The 21,936-nt window shown below is 48.0% G+C and overlaps 1 protein-coding gene across 12 annotated transcripts in view; it reads left to right on the forward strand.

Moving 5' to 3' along the window:
• LOC119160723 (valine--tRNA ligase, mitochondrial) overlaps nt 1-21,936 on the forward strand; it is a 622,168-nt gene that overhangs the window by 188,035 nt on the left and 412,197 nt on the right. For all 12 annotated transcript variants that reach the window (XM_075881124.1, XM_075881123.1, XM_075881132.1 and 9 more), the window contains one exon: nt 2,444-2,552. In XM_075881124.1, coding sequence (XP_075737239.1) covers nt 2,444-2,552 — 109 coding nt within the window. The remainder of the gene's footprint in view (nt 1-2,443; nt 2,553-21,936) is intronic.

Raw genomic sequence — 21,936 nt, forward strand, 5'->3', positions numbered from 1 at the left:
TGGTGCAAAGCCAATAAAAGCCAACATAGGCCATAGACAGATCCCGTCCGTAGCGTGTTTATTCACTTTTTGCGTGCTTTGTTTGATTTGGTCAACAGCGTCACAACAGCGATTTGACAGCGTCTGTCTCAGAGTCAGGTGTGGCCAGTTTGCACCGTTGGTCAGCTTTGTCTGGTGAGGCACCATGAGTGGGTCTCGGCGACAATCTTTCACCGCGAAAGAAAAACTCGCGATTATAGCTGCTGCGGAAGAAATCGGCAACAGAGCTGCTGCGAGGAGGCACGATGTCGACGAGTCCTGCATTCGCGACTGGCGAAAAAAAAAGGCCTCTCTCGAAAGTGCACACAAGCAGAAGCGAGCATTTCGCGGCCCGAAGACTGGTGCGTACCCCCTTCTTGAGACGCAGCTTGTCAAATTTATTGAGGAGCGGAGGAGTCGCGGCCACGCTGTGTCAACGGAGATGGCGCAGATGGAAGCGCTGAGGTTGGCCCGCGAGATGAACATCTCACGCGAGTTTCGTGCGAGCCGTGGATGGCTCCAGCGATTCATGGCCAGGCACGGATTTTCGATGCGGCGGCGAACGACTATGTGCCAGCGGCTTCCCAACGCCTACGAGGATAAGCTGTTGAGCTATCAACGTTACGTCATCGGGCTGCGGAAGGAGCACAACTACTTGCTCTCCCAGGTGGGAAATGCCGATCAAACGCCCGTGTACTTCGAGATGCCCATGGACACCACTCTGCAGAAAAAGGGCTCGAAATCTGTAAGCGTACTGACGGGCGGAAACACCAAACTACGCTGCACAGTAATGTTGTGCGCTTTGGCGGACGGTACCAAACTGCGCCCGTATGTAATCTTCAAGCGCAAAACGCTACCCAGCACTCCACTGCCACCAGGGATTGTTGTGCGAACCGAAGATAACGCGTGGATGAATGGTGACCTCGTCTGTGACTGGCTTCGCACGATCTGGGAGAAGAGGCCGGGCGCCATGTTGGCACGGCGGTCGGTGCTGGTGTTGGACTCGTTTCGAGGCCACTGCACTGACGCAGTGAAAGCGCGCCTCGCTGACCACCGCACCGACCTCGTGATCATACCCGGTGGCATGACTTCCATGCTACAGCCACTGGACGTGTGCCTCAATAAGCCGTTCAAGGCGCACGTGAAGCGGCTGTATGCCGAGTGGATGGCCGACGGCCTTTACGCCCTCACACCGACGGGGCGCGTGCGGAGGCCAGACATTGCGCTGCTGTGCCAGTGGATCGTGGATGCGTGGGGGGCGATTCCGGCCGACATGGTGCGCAAGAGTTTCAAAAAGTGCGCCATCAGCAATTGCTTGGATGGCACCGAAGATGATTGCGTCTTCGAGAGCGGCGACGAAGCCTCGGATGGCAGCAGCGACAACGGCGAGTCGGGCGATGATTGAAGGAACGGGAATCGGCGCCGTCAACGTTGCGGCGATCGCTTCGAAATAAAGTTCTTTTGTAAACGAGATTGTGACTGTGACTTCCCAAAACAGTTTTTTTTAAGCTAAGCATGCGGGTTATACGCGAGGATTTTTTTTCTTTTTTCGGGGAGTTCAAAGTTAGGGGAGCGGGTTATATGCGAGGGCGGGTTATATGCGAGAAAATACGGTAATGCAGTTGTTATCCAGTGGCTTGTCAGCATGAAGAATCATGCCCTCCCAGGCCCTGCGCTGTTCATCATCGACGTGAATGTTGGCAGCAAGCGGAAAGCAGGTTTTATGCTGTTAAGAAATCACTATGGTATGGCCACGCTGGTATGTACCAAACTTGAACAAGTTCAAACCAGCACACCACTGTAGGCATTCTTGAACTCTTGTCTGCACCTATCTGTAAACGACAAAACGTGCAGCGCTGGTGGTCGGCGGGTGTTCAGGGGTGCTCTTGACAAATCTTGGCAGTGAAGGACGCGCCGTCTCATAGTGGAAATACCAGCACGTCTTTGAACATGGCACAATTGAGGCGATGTCGACGCCTCTCATTCTAGCCACCATGTTGTAGCCACACTAGTACTTGAAGTGCCCACTAGATAGCTCTGCGGTAGAGCACTCGCTCCACTCCGGAGCGTCCTCTGGTAGAGTGGAGATTGCTAGCGGTGCTGTGCTGCTGTGTATCATAAGAGCGCTTACTGCTCTCTCTCTCTCTCTCTCACACACAGTGTAGTAGTATGAAAAAGGACATGAGGAGGAGTGTGGCGGAGGTGAGGGCTCGCAATGCAGCTGTGTGCGCAACCATGAATGTCTACATTGATGAATAAAGAGAAACTCTTCACAGAACCGCAAGTCAACTCATGGCTGCTTCGGATACTACTCAGGGTTCACTTTATGGGGAGATCTGTGCGATCTTTTTTTCCAATTCATTTTGTTTTAGTCATGACTCTTGCTAGCGTTGGTCACAAATTTAAAGTGCCCTCTGGTTTTCAGGTCAGACATGTCCCCATATCTCCTGGTGAAAAAATAAAGGTGCCTGGATCAGAGGATGGAGTTGAAGTAGGCTTCCTTGAGAAAGTTGCCTTTCCTATTGACAACTCTGGTGAGGTACCCTTTTTTGTGGGCTTCTAAATCTTAGTGATGTAAGGTTTTGGGTGTATGTCATACTGATTGATTGACTGGAAGTGCTTTCAAGCAATTACTAGCACTCTTCGGAGTTGGGTAATCTATGTAAGAATAGTTGAGCATTGCAAAGTAGTGATGATGGTTGTAAATTGATATTGCCTATGCATTGTCACGGGGTCGTGACGTGAACCAATGAAGCAGACTGCAGGTCGAATAATAAACTGTTTAATCGGGCCGAACTTGTGGCAACGTAAAAGGAAAGTCAGATTACAGCAAGAAGCTGGCACTGATAGCGGCGAGCAGGGTGTCGGCCGTCGATCAACTGACAAGCGGCGAAGAATGTTGGCATTTATACCCTCACCATAGAATATTCTAGCATTATCGCTAACGGCGACGTAGGTTCCAGAAAAATCTGTAATGTTCACGAAGTGGGCGAAATCTTAACAAAACGATCTACTATAGCCTCAAAGCTTCTCAATCATCGTAGGCACGGTTTCTGCTGAACGTAGTGTAACGAGGCGATAACAAAGCTTGAGAAATGTACGTGGCATTGCCCCCCTCTGAAAAAGGCATCGTCCCGATGCTGTAACAAAAAACTAAAGTACAATAAAAGGAATATAAACAATATAAGTTCTAGCAATAAAGCATAGCAACAAAATACAGTCCTCAGGTTCGCACATGAAATGGCTTAAGGCGCACGACATGAACGACTTGAGGTCGAGCACAATGTCGTTGAGAGTTCGTAGTGCCATCGTGAACAACCTCGTAGTCGAGTGGGCCAAGACATCGAGGTACTCTGTACGGTCGGAAGTACCGTCGCAGAAGTTTCTCACTGAGCCCACGTCGGCGTATCGGCGTCCATACCCAGACATGGTCCCCGGGCTGGTACTGCACGAAGCTTCGTCGAAGATTGTAACGGCGGCTGTCGGTCGCCTGCTGATTCTTGATACAAAAACGGGCGAGTTGAGGAGTTTCTTCCGCCCGCTGAAGGTAGGCAGTGACGTCGAGGTTCTCTTCGTCAGCGACGTTTGAAAGCACAGCGTCGAGCCCTTTCATAGACCAACTTGTACGGCGTTATCTGCATCGTTTCTTGGGCGGCCGTATTGTACGCGAAGGTCACGTAAGGAAAAATATGATCTCACGTCTTGTGCTCGACGTCTACGTACATAGCCAACACATCGACGATGGTTTTATTAAGATGCTCAGTGAAGCCATTCGTCTATGGATGTAGTGGTCCGGTGGTGACTTGTCTGGCTGTACCTCAGGATGACCTGAGTTAGGTGCGCCGTAAAGACCGTACGTCTGTCAGTAATGAGAACTTGTGGAGCGCCGTGTCGCAGGACGATATTCTCGACGAAGAACTTCGTTGCCTCGGCGGCACTGCCTTTGGGCAGGGCCCTCGTCTCAGCGCAGCGTGGGAGGTAGTCGGTGCCTACAACGATCCATTTAATCCTGGAACTCGACGTCGGGAACGGCCCCAGTAAGTTCATGCTGATTTGCTGGAACGGCTGCTGAGGTGGCTCGATGGGCTGGAGAAGTCCGGCTGGCCTGGTCGGCGGTGTCTTTTGTCATCCCGGCATGTCTTCACATAACGAGTGACTTCAGTGGAAAAACGTGGGCAGTAGTACTTCTCCTGTATTCTAGCAAGCATACGGGAAACACTGAGGTGTCCAGCTGTCGGGTCCTCGTGTAGCACATCCAAAACTTCTGGATGTAACGCTGAAGGTACTACGCTGAAGTAGTATGCCCGAAGTGGCGAGAAGTTTTTCTCCAAGTAGACACCGTTCAGCAAAAAAAAAAAAAAAACTCATCTCCTCGTTCGAATACTTTTGGGACAATAGCAGCCTTGCCCTAGAGGTATTCTACAAGGCTCCTGAGTTCCGGGTCAGCTCTCTGTCGCTTAGCGAAGTCGCCAGCACTTATGGTGGTTTTTAAGAAACAGTTATCATCCGGGTCGTCCTTTGGCGGTGGTTCGACGGGGGCACGAGACAGGCAGTCGGCATCATAGTGTTTTCTTCCAGACTTGTGAATGACGGTAACGTTGAATTCCTGAGGTCTCAGGCTCCACCGTGCAAGGTGACTTGAAGGGTGTTTCAAGTTAGCTAGCCAACACTAAACGTGGTGGTCGCTCAAAACTTTGAAGGGCCTGCCATAAAGGTAGGGGTGGAACTTCGATGTAGCCCAGATGATTGCAAGGCATTTCTTTTTTGTTGTAGAATAGTTGGCTTCTGCCTTTGATAGAGACCGGCTAGCATAACTGATGACTCTTTTTAGTCTGTTAGTCCTCTGCACAAGAACGGCGCCGAGTCCAACATTGCTTGCGTCGGGGTGTATTTCTGTCTCGGCGAATTTGTTGAAAGGCGCGAGTAGCGGAGGCGTCTGCAGGTGTCGTTTCAGTTCCTGAAATGCTTCCTCTTGCGGCGTTTCCCACTTGAACTCCACATCGGTCCTGGTAAAGTTAGTGAGTGGCTCTGTAATGTGGGCAAAGTTTTTGACAAACCGCCTGTAATAGGCTCATAGGTCAAGAAATCAACGCACAGCCTTATTGCCGGTTGGTGATGGAAGCTGTTTCTGCGAGTTGGGGCGAACGCCGGGCTCGCTGATGACGTGGCCCAGGAACAAGAGCTCCTCGTATGCAAAGCGGCACTTTTCGACCTTGAGGGTGAGTCCCGAGCTCTTGATTGCTTGCAGTACAGCTTCAAGGTGCCCGAGGTTTCAGAGGTGTTCGTCGAAGTTTGAGGAAAACACCACGACCTCGTTCAGGTACACAAGGCAAGTCTGCCACTTTCTGCCGGCCAGTACTGAATCCATAACACGTTGGAAAGTCGCGGGTGCAGAGCAGAGACCAAAGGGCATGACCTTAAACTCGAACAGGCAGTCCGTTCTAATAAAGGCAGTTTTTCTCGGTCCCTCTCGTCGACTTCAATTTGCTAACACAACGGGTGACGCCCATGGACTCTTTGAAGGCTGGAGAATGTCGTCACGTAGCATTTCGTCGACTTGCTTCTTTATTAGCCCTGAAAAATTGGAGTGGCGCCGCCTGGAGGATGACGTCACGGCACAAACTCCTCGATGCCAGCCGTGGCGCACCTATGCTCGCGCCGTGCGCTGTTCCGCGGTTTGCGACCGCTTTTTGCTTGTCTCAAGCTATGAAGAAAACAGAATTGGTAATGTTTCAGGTAAAACAATGAAAAAATTAGTTTTGCTTCTGCACAATAATGCACTCGGTCGTGTAGCAATGTCAAAGGAGTAAAAAGGTCTGTGTCGGGCTTACCCCGATTATGAATTCTATTCGTTACAAGGACAGTTGCATTTCGACAGGTGTTTAAATCAAGAACACGCTTCTGTTTGGATACAACATACTCATTGGCGCATAATCATGTATATTTGAGAAGAAATTAAGACACTATATTTACATTATTAGGTTGAGATGTGCATGGGTGATTCCTTTCAGAGATATCAAGGCTTCTCTTGTCTTAGAATAATTTGTACCCGATCAATCCACCTATCTACAGACTGCGATTTCAAAGGTGTGTCAAGCCCCGCACTTGCGTGCAGCATAGAGTCTCGCAACATATACCGGAATGCGATGGACCTTCTGCTGCCGCCTTTCCGTGTTTCATCGCCAGCTACGCTGATACTGGATGACATCGTTGCTTCTACCTGGCAACAAAGTTTTCCGTCAACGATCCACGTCACAGCTGGTCCAGGATATAAAAGCTACCGTACCACCGGCGGATTTGGGCACTACACCGCATCAGGCATGCGTCATTTACCCGTCCTGATTGTGCAGGGTGCTCTCCTCTGTGGCGCGGTGTGCTGGACGGCTGGCCAGCGTGAGCATGGTCACGACCTCCTGCTGCCGCTTTTCCGTGTTTTATCGCCAGCTACGCTGATACTGGATGACATCGTTGCTTCTACCTGGCAACAAAGTTTTCCGTCAAAGATCCACGTCACAGCTGGTCCAGGATATAAAAGCTACCGTACCACCGGCGGATTTGGGCACTACACCGCATCAGACATGCGTCATTTACCCGTCCTGATTGTGCAGGTTAGTTACCTAGGCGGTGCTGCCGGTCCAAGGAGTAGTGACTACTGTTTGTTCGCGGTGTCGTGCCCACTAAAGTACTGTGCTATGATGAAGCGCTTTATCTGCTCAGTGTCGCGATGTTGTTCCGCTGCTATGTCCTTGCTGCTCTTAATGGCCGGCGATGTAGAGACAAATCCTGGTCCGCCCCCTGTGCAAACAACACAGGAGAGTGTGCTTTCATTAGTATTGGATACCATGCGTAGGCTCGAGACCGGTCAAAAGGAAATACTTAATGAGCTGAAGGGCATAAAGGAAAAGCAACGTGCTACAGATATGGCAATTACGCAGCTGTCTGGCCGTGTTACGTCACTGGAAAACACAATAGAGTCACTTAGCATACCTAAGCTCAGTGGCCTTGATCCTTCCTTGTGTGACCTAGCTGCGAAACTAAATAAGGTTACAGAAAGATGTGACGATGCTGAGAACAGGTCTCGGCGGTCGAACTTGCTTTTCTTTGGGCTTGAGGATGATGAAAAAGAAAAATGGGATGATTCTGAGCATAAAATTATTACCTTCTGCGCCCAAAAGCTGGATGTTACTATCACTGAGAGCCATTTTGAGCGTGTTCATCGACTAGGGAAATTTGCCTTGAATAAGCGCAGACCTATCGTTGCTAAACTTGCATTCTTCAAGGACAAGCAGCGAATTCTTGCATCTGCGCATAAGCTCAAAGGCTCGACTTATTCAATTAGAGAAGACTTTTCTGTTGCGACCAGGTTAGCAAGGCGAAAGTTACTTGAATTTGCCAAGATGCAGGATAAGAGAGGCAAGCTGGTCTTTGATAAACTACTGATTGATCAACAAACGTATGTGTATGATAGTGCGACAGACACTGTTATAGCAGCTGCTAGATAGCTAGGCAGGGATAAAAGAACTCGAGCAATACCTAGACCTAGTCGCAGCAGTTCTCAAACACTATCTTTATTTCTTACTAATATTCGAAGCCTTCTTCCTAAACGTGATGATTTGTGTTCCTTCTTAGAAGATGCTGATAGCGATATTGTTGCACTTACGGAAACCTGGCTGCATCCGAATGTAATGGACAGTGAAATTTTTGCCAACCCAAATAAGTATAGCCTTTATAGACATGACCGCAAAGCTAAAAAAGGGGGTGGTGTTCTTATAGCTATCAAAAAAGGATTAGTGCCGTTTCTGGTGAATACCGACTCCTGCCTTGAAATAGTGTGGGCCGCCTGTACTACATCAACGGCAAAGGTACTAATTGGCATCTGCTACCGTCCGCCGGATTCCAATAGTTCCTTCATTGACGAACTTCGAAGTTTCATTACTTCGGCTATCGGTAAATACCCAGCCGACATTACTACCTGGTTGGTGACTTTAACTTTCCGCAAATAGATTGGTCTCAATTGTCATCTTCTTGCCAAAATGCAACAGAGCTCATAAACCTCACCTTAGACTTCAACTTCTTCCAAGCAATTAATCAGCCAACCCGCGGTACTAATATTCTTGATCTCGTTTTCTGCAATGCTCCTGAGTCAATTAGTGATGTTTTATACCTTGACGGTTTTAGTGATCACAGGCTTATCCAATTACAACTTACCATTCCTCTTGCATTTCAAGGTAGCACGATCACTCAAATCCGCGGTTACAATCGAGCTAATTATAAGGATATGAATATTGCACTTAACAAATTTTTCGTTCGGACATTTTTACCTTCGTTTTTTGATAGGACCGTTGAGCAGAACTGGGTGCTTTTAAAGAACGTGCTAACAAATTTAGTGCACCGATACGTTCCCGTGGTGTCCATTTCCAACGATAAAACTAATCCCTGGTTTAACAAACATCTTAATCGTCATCGTAATAAAAAGAAGCGTCTTTACAGAAAAGCTAAGCTTGCACCTACATCATCGGCTTGGAAAAAATATTGCGAATGCTTAAAAAGCTACTGTTGCGCTGTTCGAACTTCAAAAAAGAAATATTTTTCCCAGGATCTTCCCTCTCTCTTGAAATCTAATCCTAAAAAGTTTTGGCGTGTTGTGTTTCCTAATAGCATTAGTAATCACATTTCACTGTATGACGATAAACAGCAGCCACTTGATAATAGCGAATGCCCGCATGTCTTTAACAGATATTTTGCTTCTGTATTTACGAGGGAAGATCATTCCAACATACCCATTGTTCCTGACCATGATTATCAGTACATGAGTGCGATTGATGTCTCCGCTGAAGGTGTCGCTAATCTCATAGGAAATCTCGAGATCTCAACCAGTGCTGGAGTTGACAACATTAACTCTAAAATATTAAAAAACACAGTCCTAATATCAAGTAAAATTCTTTGCTATATTTTTCAGCAATCATTATCATCAGGCTTATTACCCACGGACTGGAAGATCGCCAAGGTCATCCCAATTTTCAAAAGCGGTAATAAAAATTCCCCGCATAACTACCGACCCATATCACTAACATGCATTTGCTGTAAGTTACTTGAACACATTATCACCTCCCATATTTACGCTCATCTTGAACATAATTCCTTCTTTTTTTCTCAGCAACACGGTTTCAGAAAAGGACTGTCATGTGACACGCAGCTGCTAGAATTCACAACTGACTTGCACTCTAACATGGACGCTAATCTTCAAACGGATTGTATTTTTTTAGATTTTGCTAAAGCATTTGACTGTGTGGCACACTCGCGTTTATTCTCGAAATTATCAGCTCTCTGTCTGGATTCTTTAACATTATCATGGCTTCGTAACTTTCTTTCTTTCTGTCAGCAGTTTACTTCAGCTAACAGTTTTACCTCATCTCTCTGTGACGTAACATTAGGTGTGCCCCAGGGCAGTGTCCTTGGTCCTTTACTGTTCCTAATATACATTAACGATTTACCCACAGGCATATCTTCTAACCTGCGTCTTTTCGCTGACGACTGCATTATTTACCGCTCAATTAAATCCACCGAAGATCACCTCGTACTTCAAAATGATCTCATATTAATTGCAAAGTGGTGTGACAAATGGCAGATGAGTCTTAACTCTACTAAATGCAAGGTTATCACTTTCAGCCGCAAGCGCATCAATTCCGATTTTTCATACCTCATAGATAGCACATTAGTATCCCAGGCATCATCGTATAAATATTTAGGCGTCCATCTCAAGCACAATCTTTCATGGGACATGCATATTAACACCATTACTGCCAAGGCATCCAGGTCACTTGGATACCTGCGCCGGAACTTGTGGAACTCACCAAGCAGGCTAAGACAACTCACCTATGAAACCATCGTTCGTCCGCAATCAGAATATGCTTCACCAGTGTGGTCTCCTTATCAAATCTACCTGACTAACAAGCTTGAGTCTGTACAAAACAGAGCCGCTCGTTTCATTACTTCCAACTACAGCCCACATTCCAGCATAACGCAGATCAAACATGACATACCGCTTGTGCCATTAAATGTACGTCGTTCCATTTCTCTTTTATCTTTATTCCATAAATATCGCTATAGCATCAGGCCATCTCCCTTACCACTGGAAGCGCCTTCACGCATATCACGCCGCTTGCATGATCAATATAGCATTAAGCCCCGCCGCGGTGGTCTAGTGGCTAAGGTACTCGGCTGCTGACCCGCAGGGCGCGGGTTCGAATCCCGGCTGCGGCGGCTGCATTTCCGATGGAGGCGGAAATGTTGTAGGCCCGTGTGCTCAGATTTGGGTGCACGTTAAAGAACCCCAGGTGGTCTAAATTTCCGGAGCCCTCCACTACGGCGTCTCTCATAATCATATAGTGGTTTTGGGACGTTAAACCCCACATATCAATCAATATAGCATTAAACGCATCAGTGGACGAACTAACACTTTCAATTCATCAGCACTTCCCCGAGCCATTGTTCTATGGAATGATCTTCCCGACAATATTGCATCTATCAGTAACCATCAAGCATTTCTTGACCAATTGCGTAAGCATTTCTTGAAATAAGTATCATGTCGTCACCATTACTTTTTATTTCGCGAATTCTTCCGCCATTCTTTCCTTTGCGAGTGTGTGTGATTGGCGAAAAATTGTTTCATGGAATAAGAAATGCTGTTCCTCTGTTTGAAAATGCTTTGCACTGTACATATGTATGTGTGTGTATATATATATACACATATATGTATATATATATATATATATATATATATATATATATATATATATATATATATATTTTTTTGCTGTTAATTGCTGTTTTTTGCCATGTGTAAAAAAAAGGGAAAAAAAAGGGGGAAGGGGGGAGGGAAAAGGGAAAGGGAGGAGGGAAAAAAAAAAGTTCCTTAACTGCACTGTACCCTTTTTTTTTCTTCTTTCTTTTTTTCAATTTTGTTTCCCTGTATTTATTAATGCATTTATCTCTGATATTTTTTGTTTCGTACTTGCTCCCCTTACTCAATGCCCTATCGGGCCCTGTAAGGTATCATGAATAAATAAATAAATAGATTGTCCTAGAATACCCCCGCCACTGTTGTGTGTTTTTCTTGTGTACTTGCTTACTCAACAAGTTGTTTAATTTCATGTTTCTCTCGCAATAATTTTAAAGCTTTAATTGACCAAAATTATTGAGCTTAAGTGTGGTTGAGGTTACGTGCAGAAATTCCTTTTGCTGCCAAATTCTGTCTTTGTGCAAGAAGTGTAGCAACAGTGCGGTCGCGCTCCTAACTACCAGTTTAGATAGGCACCCCATATGTTGAATTTCCTTGCAGTTGATTACTTATTGGTGGACATGACGTGCGAGACCAGTCGTCGCCTCATCGAGGTGAAAGTTGTTTAATTATTACATGGGCCCTGAAGTCAATAGGCTTGATTTTTTTTTTTTCGGGGGATGGGCACCCCTTAAAATGGTCATTTATCTCTTTGCATGGGGAAAAATTTTTTGGGTAGAGCACAGGCCCGGTGCGCCATCCCCTGGTTACGCACTGCATGGGCGAGTTGGTTAAGCTTCATGATGTAAAAAATCCAGCGGAAAAGACAACACACAAAAGAAAGAGGACACAGGACAACCTGTGTTCTCCTTCTTTGGTGTGTCCCTTTTGCGCTGGGTCTTGTACATCATGAAGAAAAAGAAAAATAGTTCATTTAGACTTTCTGACGTTGGTGTTTAAAGCGTTGCTATCAGCGGTGCTGCCACGTGAAGCTCCCATTAGGGTTTGTGACGCGGTGGTAGAACACTCCAACATTTGATACAACTCAGGGTATACGATTACATAATCTATGGGGACTGTCAAGAAGAAATCTATATATATTGCCACCGGTATGGAATGAGATTGAGCTATGCCAATGCGAGTACGTGCCATTTTGTGATAAAGAAGAAGACTGGTTGTTGTGCTCGTGGTCTAACGTTTGGTTCGGCTCGACATCCAGTGCTGCTTCTCCTGTGAACAGACGTTGTGGTCTATTCGTAATCATGTGACATTTTCTGGTGGAGGAGCCGGGGTGGTGTTGTATGTACTGCAATCAGCAGCAAGATCCCGGCACTAGTCGTGACTTGGAAAAACCAGCTGACCTACGGCATAGCCGGCGACAACTAGGCCTACTACCTGAATTTGGACCGCTTCCATGACTCGACAGAACTATGGCTAGTGCAGGAATGCAAACCCAAGAGACATCGATGCTGCCTCCTCCCTGGTTCTTCAACGCCCCAGGAACCCCGAAGCCATTCCACGATGACCCTTACGAAGAAGTCAACAACTGGCTTAACGACTACAACCGTTGCGCCAGTGTCAACAAGTGGAACATGCACCAAAAGCTTTGGTATGTCTGCTTTTACCTCGAGGACTCGGTGAGCACTTGGTTCGAAAACCATAATCCACTATGACAACCTGGCCAGAGTTTTGCAACCAGTTGCGGAGTACCTTCCGAAGCTCTCAAGCAGAACGGCTCCTCGATTCCCGAAATCAGCGTTCGAAGGAGAGTGTTGCCATGTTCGTTGAGGACATGTCGCAGCTGTTTAGGCGAGCTGACTCCTCAATGAGGGAAGAGAAGAATGTGCGCCTCCTGATGCAGGGAGTGAAAGAGCAGTTGTTCACTGGACTAGTGCGCAACCCTCCCAGCACTGTAGGGGATTTCCTCCGCGAAGCCACGACGATGGAGAGAATGCTAAGGCAGCGTTCGTATGAGTATGAGCGTCCTGGCAGTCTTTTGTCAGTGTCATCGGCCCTGCCAACACCTGACGTCACGACTATAAGAGACCTGACGGAGCTCGTGCGCAGTATTGTGCGCGAGGAGCTGCAAAAGCTGCATGTGGTGTCTTCTCAGCCCAATGTTGCTGCTCTAACGGATGTCGTCCGCTAAGAGGTACAACCCATGATAGCCCCGCCTCCAGCCGTAGCTCCGGTATTAACGTACGCGAAAGAATTACATACTCCTGCACCGGCTGTTGGCTATCCGTCCCATCCGTCCACCCTGCAGACGGTACCGTCATTTTACTCAAGACCACCACAGTACGGCAACCCACCGCTTATACGGAAATCCAGTGTGTGGCGTGCTCCCGACAATGGGCCTTTCTGTTATCACTGTGGTGAACCAAGTCACATCTACCGTGAGTGCGCGTACAGGCGCATGGGTCATCCTGGCTTTCATCCAGATGCTCGTTGACCCAGAGATAGTGAACGGCCCCGTGCTATCGCCAAATACTTAGCAAGCCAAAAGTCCCCAACTCCTCGTTGTCAATCCTGCTCACCGTCTCCACGGCGCTACACGTCACCTGGCCAACAATCGACCTTTGAGGACGTCCTTGCAGGAAGATTGCCTAGATCCACCAGCCTGTGCCGGGAAAACTAAGAACAGCAACCTCTGGGGCTGAGGCCGCTGTTGATCGACCGTTACAAGACCCTCCGAACTGCCTGCTGACATCCGATGACATCCTTTCACCGACGTGTGCCATCGACGACAAACGTGGCTGTGCTCGCATCTCCGTTGTTGTTGACGACCACCCGCTAACCGCTCTGGTAGATACGGGTGCCGATTTTTTGTGATAAGTGCTGACCTCGCAACACAGCTACAAAAGTTAGTTACACCTTGAGGACATGGACCCAACCTTTGGACTGCGGGAGGTCACCTATTGACACCGCTGAGAATATGCACTGCCCGGCTCCGAATTCGTGAGTCGACATACATCGCTTCCTTCGTCGTATTGCGCGAATGCTCCCAAAACCTAATTCTCGGAATGAATTTTCTTTGCGAATATGTAGCTGTTATTAACCGTTGCGACCTGCTCATAACGTTCTCTGACGATCATACAGCCAGATAAAAGGATGCAGCTGTGCAGACCAGAACACTTCGAATTGCTGACGACACCAACGCACTTCCGCCGCAAGCCAGTATGTTGGGAACTGTGGGGAGCGACTTTGACAACAAGAGTAGTGGTATTGCCGAAACTAACTTCTTGGTGCTCTTGGCTCGGCAGATTTGTGTCACGCGCGCTATTGTTCAACTGAAACGTCGGAGGACACACTTTCTGATAACGAATTTCAGCGGCCAGTACCAACATTTGCAAAGGGAAGAGCGATCGCGAAGTTTGAAACCATTGATGATGAAGAATGTTCCACTGTCACCCCAATCGCCACTGCCTCCGAGTGTGACACTGCATTGGCCAGTACAGTTGAGGAAATTTCCATCTATCCTCTGCGCAGCAGGAGCAGATACGCATGATTTTACATACGTATAGTGACTGCTTTGCGTCCTCCTCCAAAATCAGGCAGACCCCCACCGTGAAGCACCGCATTATAATGGACCCTACCGAACGACCTGTACCACAGCACGCCTACCGCGTGTCGCAAAAAGAACAAGAGGCAATAGGTTTTCAGGTGAAACAGATGCTCGATGACGACGTCATCCAACCCTCGAACAGTCCATGGGCGTCACTCGTCGTACTTGTTAAAAAGAAAGACGGCACTCTTCAATTTTTCATCGATTACCGGAAGTTCAAAAAAGTGACGAAGAAAGACGTCTACTCTCCCCCACACAGAGATGACTCACTGGATTGACTTCGACATTTCTGATATTTTTCATCCATGGATTTGCGCAGCGGTTTCTGACAGATCGAGGTCGATGAACGCAACAGGGAAAAAAGAGCATTCATAACTCCTGATGGCCTCTACGAAATCATAGTACTACCGTTTGGATTGTGCTCTGCACCGGCAACGTTCCAAAGGATGATGGACACCGTCTGTCCGGCCTAAAGTGGGAATCCTGCCTCGTCTATTTAGATGACATCGTTTTTTTTTCTAAAACATTTGAGCAACATTTACAACGGCTTCAGTCCGTCTTCGTCGCTATTCGAACCACAGGCCTATCACTAAAACCGGAGAAGTGTCATTTCAGCTACGAGGAACTAAAGTTCCTCGGCCACCTTGTCAGTCACGATGGCATTCGACCAGACCCAGAAAAGACCATGGCCGTTGCTGCATTTCCTCCACCTTCGAACAAATGAGATTTGCACCGATTTTTGGGTCTCTGCGCACACTACAGGCGCTTTATGCAGAGCTTTGCTAACATTGCTGAACCCCTTACCTCTTGATGAAGAAGGAAACTCCTTTTGTATGGGGTCCAGAGCAGAGAGCTGCTTTTACCAAGCTTCAACAGCGCCTTCAGAGTGAACCCTTACTAGCGCACTTTGATGAAGATGCCGCCACTGAACTGCACACTGACGCAAGCAACATCGGTCTTGGTGCAGTGCTCATCCAGTGGCAAGACGGCGCCGAGTGTCCCATTGCTTATGCTAGTCGCATTCTGTCATCTGCGGAAACTAACTACTCGATCACGGAGAAGGAATGCCTTGCTGTTATTTGGGCGATATCAAAGTTCCGGCTGTATCTGTATGGCCGTCAATTCAGACTAGTACGGACCATCATGCCCTCTGTTGGCTGGCCAATCTCAAGGATCCTTCAGGGCACCTTTCAAGTTGGAGCTTGTGCCTTCAAGAATTTGAGGTTACAGTCGTCTACGAGTCTGGCCGCAGGCACACTGATGCCGATTGCTTTTCGCGCACTCCCCTCGCGACCACATCGAGCAATGGTGATACCAATGACCGTTTTCTTTGCGCAGTCAGTAAATCTGACTTTAAGCAAAAAGAGTGGAATGATTCAGAGCTCCGACAACTGATCAAATACCTTCAAGGTCACAGCTCGAGTCCATCATCGACATTCGCACGTTCAAGGTCATTTTGTCTCTGCAACGACATCCTCTACAAAAAGAACTTCGAACTTTATGCGACTGAATACCTCCTCGTCATTCCACCAGGGCTACGTGCTGACATTTTATCTGCCTGCCACAACGAGCCTTCCTCCGGCCACCTAGGATTCGCACGTACCCTTGCCCGTATTTGGACTCCCTACTACTGGCCACAGCTCATCCAGGATGTCAAGCATTACGTTTAAACGTGTAATCATTGCCAGCCCCGTAAAGCCCTACCTGTGTGCCCTGCTGGTTTATTGCAGCTTGTTGCACCACCGTCACAACCGTTTCAACGAATCGGCATGGACTTGCTTGGGCCCTTCCCGAAGTCACATGATGGCAACTGCTGGATCGTAGTTGCTACTGACTATTTAACAAAGTACTGCAATACGAAAGCCCTACAACGAGGCACCGCCAATGAGATTGCGTATTTTTCTATAAACATCGTCAACAGTTCTTATCAATGACCATGGAACTGCTTTTACAGCCCAATTGACGTAAGACGTCATGAGAATCAGTAGAGCAGGTCATCGCAAAATGATCGCATACCATTCACAAACCAATGGTCTGACGGAGATATTAAACAAAATGCTCGCTGACATGCTATCCATGTTTGTCGACCGCGATCACAAAAACTGGGATGAAATTTTGCCATATGTAACGTTCGCTTACAACACTGCTGCTCAAGAGACTACAGGTTTCACTCCTTTCCGGTTGCTTCATGGCTGAGAAGCAATTACGATGCTCGATGCCATGCTCTTGTCTGACATGAGTGATATTCCTACTGATGCGAACGACTTTATTCTCCTCGCCGACGCAGCCTGCCAGCTTGCACTCGAGCGAATCCGAAAACAACAACGCATTGACTCGCAGAGGTACAACTCCCGTCATCGCCATATTATTTACCAACCCAGTGATTTGGTGTGGCTGTGGATCCCTGTTCGCGAAAGGGGCCTCTTGGAAAAGTTACTTCACCGCTACTTCGGTGCTTATAGAGTACTATGGCGCCTCACAGATGTCAACTACGAAGTCCTGCTTGAAGACACAGCTCGGCGATCTCAACGTTCGCAGCAGGCGGACATTGTTCATGTGTCACGGATGAAGCCACACTACCCCCGAGCCACCTGACTCTGCTTCATCATGTGTCTTTGTGCGTGTTCACCATTAATGGGCCTTGAGCATCAGGGTGGTACTTTTTTTTGGAAGGGGGTAATGCACGAGCATGGAATGAGATTGAGCTATGCCTGTGCGAGTATGTGCAATTTTGTGACAAAGAAGAAGACTGGTTGTTGTGCTCGTGGTCTAACATTTGGTTCAGCTTGACGTCCAGTGCTGCTGCTCCTGTGAACAGACGTTGTGGTCTATCCGTAATCACGGTAATCACGTGACAATAGGATCCCAGTGAATAGAAAATATCTCTATATTTCTGAAATCATTGTGTGTGTGGCAGTATTCTTTTGTTTATTTGACGAACATGTTAAGTGAGGGCTTATGACAGTCATATTCATGTAATGTCTCCTGCTGGAGCAAGTGCAGTTCTGTCCAATCATTTAGACTATTCCCAGATTCGGCATAGCTTGCACGGTAAAGCACACTGTATTTAGTTAATTGAAAATGTCCCAATCTTATTTCTGATACATCGGGACAGATATGTTCTAATGCAGAAGTCTATGCTTAGATGAAATTACGTTAGTGCCACTTAGCATATTTTCTTTGCACCCATTTCGTGGTTTATGCCATAAAAACAAGGAACGTCTTCTGTATCACCACTTTCATAGTAAATCTTTTGTTGAGATGGTAGTCTGTCTATCCTAACCTAAATTATAGAAACTTCCTACAGCTTCAAAAACTTTCACTATTTGTGAAACCTTGCACTTTGTATCTTTAGAAATTTCCGACACAAAATTGAGGAGTAATCACAACGTATCACTAAAGAGTGTGTACATGGTGGGCGCAGAAAAAGGCAACAAGTGCCGGTGAAGCAGGCGAGTCCTTGCCGGGACGTCATATTGCCACGACCGCAGCGACGCCAGTGTTCGTTCTCGGGGCTAATAGTTTTGCCCCGCCGCGGTGGTCTAGTGGCTAAGGTACTCGGCTGCTGACCCGCAGGGCGCGGGTTCGAATGCCGGCTGCGGCGGCTGCATTTCCGATGGAGGCGGAAATGTTGTAGGCCCGTGTGCTCAGATTTGGGTGCACGTTAAAAAACCCCAGGTGGTCTAAATTTCCGGAGCCCTCCACTACGGCGTCTCTCATAATCATATAGTGGTTTTGGGACGTTAAACCCCACATATCAATCAATCAATCGAGGCTAATAGATTCACATTCTCGCCTTGACACTCTGTACGGGCTCTGACAGAGTGGCCTGGCACTCTCTTGTTTAGAATGCGATGTTTTGCGACCGCGGTCTGTCGAATTTTTGACGAAGATGAAAAACACTGCTTGTATTGTCGAAGCATAGTTTTGAGCTATTCTTGCTTATGCGTCAAAAGGCTTGCGCTGACGTCGAAAGCTAGTTGACAAGCGTGGTTCGTTGTAGGAGCTTCGGTAGACTCAGTGAAGGCAAAAGCGTTGCTGGTTTCCGCTATGTCTTCGATGTAGACAACCGCGGTGCCTTTGCTCACACGCTTGTATTCGTTGCTGAAGTTCGAAAGCATCACTATAGCTTTCCCTTCTCACAGTTCGGCTATTCCGCTGGCAACACGAATTTCACGTTTGATCAACAGGGACTGGTCACCTTCAATGACGCCTTGCATGTTTGTTGCTATCTGTGTGCCGACGGAAATGCTGACGCTGGAGCGAGGGGGAATGATTACTTGTTCTTTCAGCACATTTAAGGTACGCTTTCCTGATGGCGTGTGCGGCGGCAGTGCTTTTTCTGTCGATAAGGTTATCGACTTTGATCTGAAGTTGATGACTGCCACGGGAAGAGCTAAGAAGTCCAGACCAAGAATTATGTCTGTGGAGCAACGTTGTAAGACTACAAAGCTTGCAGGGTAAAAATGCGGTTGTTAATGGAGACTCTCGCTGTGCAGATTCCTGCCGGTGTTACTAAGTGACCTCCAGCTGTCCGGATCTCAGGGCCTTCCCATGCTTCACTTTCTTCAACTTCGTGGCGATAGCTTCGCTGATGAAGGAATAGTCGGCTCCGGTGTCGATGAGAGCTGTCACATTGTGGCCGTTGATAAGAACGTCGAGGTCGCTAGTTCGTCGTTTTGCGTTGCAGTTGGGTCGTGGCGTTGGGTCACGACTATGTCAACTTGTTTTGATGCTTCCGTGTTGCGTCATTAGGTTGTCCTCCTTACGCGAAGTTTCAATCTCAGGGCTTGCTTAGGATACCGTCATGTTTTTAAGGTTTTGTCGTGGCATTGTCGTCGGCGGCAGAGGATCTTCGGTAGTTTGTCGTACAGCAACCTCCCCTCCATCGGTTGCTGCCCTCAGGGCAGTGTTCCAAAAGATGCGGGCTAGGCGACCGGCCACAGATTGGGTCAGAGAACGGCCGGCGGTGCAGCGAGTTGTAGCGGCCAGGCGACCGGGAACGGTATGGTCGTCCTTCTTACCACTGTGTTTTGGTGACGTAATCGGCGATGTAGCGAGTCCTTCCTCCCAGCTGCGGACGCGGCGCGTTGACGGCAAATCTCCGCAGCCCTATCTGTTGGTACTGGCAGTGGCGGTAGGTGTAACTGGCCTCCCCGCAGTGGTAGCGTAGCGGGCGGTTGTCAGGGGCGTGCCAAATGTTCGTTATCCTTGGTTGTAGCGCTGGCCGAGAGAACGATAGGGCGTCGGTGGTGGTGGGGGCGCGAAGTGGGACGTAGTGGCGGGCTGCAGCAGTGTAGTTCATCGCGTGCAGCTGAGGCTGCGGTGCTTTGGGAACTCCAAGTGATTGCCGAGCTTCTTTGCGGACAATGTCGGCAACCGAGTCCACTTGGGGTTGCGATGAAGGTAGTAGTTTCCGTAACTCCTCCCGCACGATCTGTCGGATCGTTTCACGTATGTCATCGATGCCAAAGGCGTGAACAGTTGCACTGTCTTGCGTCGATCGGTGATTGTACTGGCGGGTACGTATTTCAAGTGTTTTCCTAATTGTCGTAGCCTCCAACACAAACTCTTGGACTGTTTTGGGTGGGTTCCGCACCAGCCCAGTGGAGAGGTCTTGCTTTACTCCTCGCATGAGCAAACGGACCTTCTTCTCCTCGTTCATGTCGGGGACGGTGAGCCGAAACAGGCGAATCATCTCTTTTGTGAAGACTGTGACGCTTTCGTTCAGAAGCTGAGCCCATCTTTCCAGCAAACAAGCGGCCCTCTCCCCTCTCTTTTCGGGAGATGCTCGTGAACGTTTCAAGGAATGCACCGCGGAAGAGGTCCCAGGTTGAAAGTGACGACTCTTGGTTCTCGAACTAGTTTCGTGCCGCGTCTTCCAGGTAGATGTAGACACGCTGCAGCTCTTCATTGAGTCCCATTGGCTCAAGGCTGCCGCTCGGTCGTACGTCTCGAGCCAGGTTTCCGGTTCTTCAAATGATGATCCGTGAAAGATGGGCAGCTCCTTTGGCTGTTGCATCACGACCATGGCGGGCGTTGGTACAGGGGCTGTCATAGTTGTCACAGTAGTGGTAGTGGCCTTCGGCTTGCGATTGTTATCGGGTAGAGCCCCGAACTCCAGAGGCAGCCCTTGTTGCCGGTGGCTTGCTCGCAGGTTGAGGTTGGCGGGGATGTTTGGTTCACGGTTGGGGCTTGGCTCTCGACTGGAGGGGGGTGTTAGGTACATGGACGCGGGAAGTACTTCCACCAGATGTCACGGGGTCGTGACGCGAATGAATGAAGCAGACTGCAGGTCGAATAATAAACTGTTCGATCGGGCCGAACTTGTGGTCACGTAAAAAGAAAGTCAGATTACAGCAAGAAGCTGGCACTGATAGCGACTAGCAGGGTGATGGACCGTGGATCAGCTGACAAGTGGTGAAGCGTGTCGGCATTTATATCCTTGCCATCGAATATTCTAGTGTTATCGCTAGCAGCAATATAGGTTCCAGAAAAATCTGTAATGTTCACGAAGTGGGCCTAATCTTGACAAACGATGTCCTACAGCCTCGAAGCTTCTCAAATATTGTAGACGCAGTTTGCGCTGAATGTAGTGTAGCGGTGTGATAACAAGGCTTGAGAAACGAACGTGGCAATAGTGTAATGTACAGTTAAAACAACACTTTTAATAGACTAACGTAGGTAAGGCAAACTTGTGACAGAGAATAATGATACAGCTAGAACGAGATCTCCTAGCAGTCCTGAGGACTCACTTCTGCTTCTTCACTCCACGTTCTTTTTTTGTCCAGCACAGCTCGCGCGCAGCTGGGCCCCGCAGGCTTGTGCACTGGAAACCATCCGGAGGTCATAACTATCAGCTAGCGCATGCAACTTGAAGTCACATTGTGTCATTTTCCCCTTTTCCAGAGTGCATCGTCCTGATGCTTGTGCCAAACTGGTTGCGTGGCGGTCATTCATAACACCTCATCAAGGATGCAGTTAACATCGAACAATGTTGTGTCCTTGACGTTTCATTGCCTGTCATGATACTTTAATCCTGATGACATGCACAATTTCCATGCAATGCCTCCGTCGTGATGAAATATCCTGTTCGTCTGAGCATAACTTCGTAGTTGAGCGAGGCGACAAGGCGGATGAATTCGTACGGACTCAAATAGCGGCGAAGCAGTTTTTCTGATAGGCCCCGTATTTGTACAGGAATCCACAAGCATACTCTGTGTCCTGGTGCGTACTGGACGTCCCTTCGTCGCAGATTGTATTGGTGCATATAGGTTTTCTGCTGTTGCAGAATACGATATCGTTCCAGCTGTCTGGCTTCTTCTGCTGTTTGTTTGTAGTCGTGAACATTATAGTCATTCTCGGACATCTCGTCAATAGGTAACACTACATCTAAAGGTGTCGTTACTGTCCGGCCAAAAACAAATTGAAATGGCGTCATCTGTGTTGTCTCTTGCATCACAGTATTATAGGCAAATGTTGCATAGGGTAATATTTTGTTCCAAGTACGGTGTTCTATATCCTCGTATATCGACAACATATCAGCAAGCGTTCTGTTCAGTCGTTCGCTAAG

The sequence above is a fragment of the Rhipicephalus microplus genome, chromosome X, assembly GCF_043290135.1.
Source record: "Rhipicephalus microplus isolate Deutch F79 chromosome X, USDA_Rmic, whole genome shotgun sequence".
Lineage (NCBI taxonomy): Eukaryota > Metazoa > Arthropoda > Arachnida > Ixodida > Ixodidae > Rhipicephalus > Rhipicephalus microplus.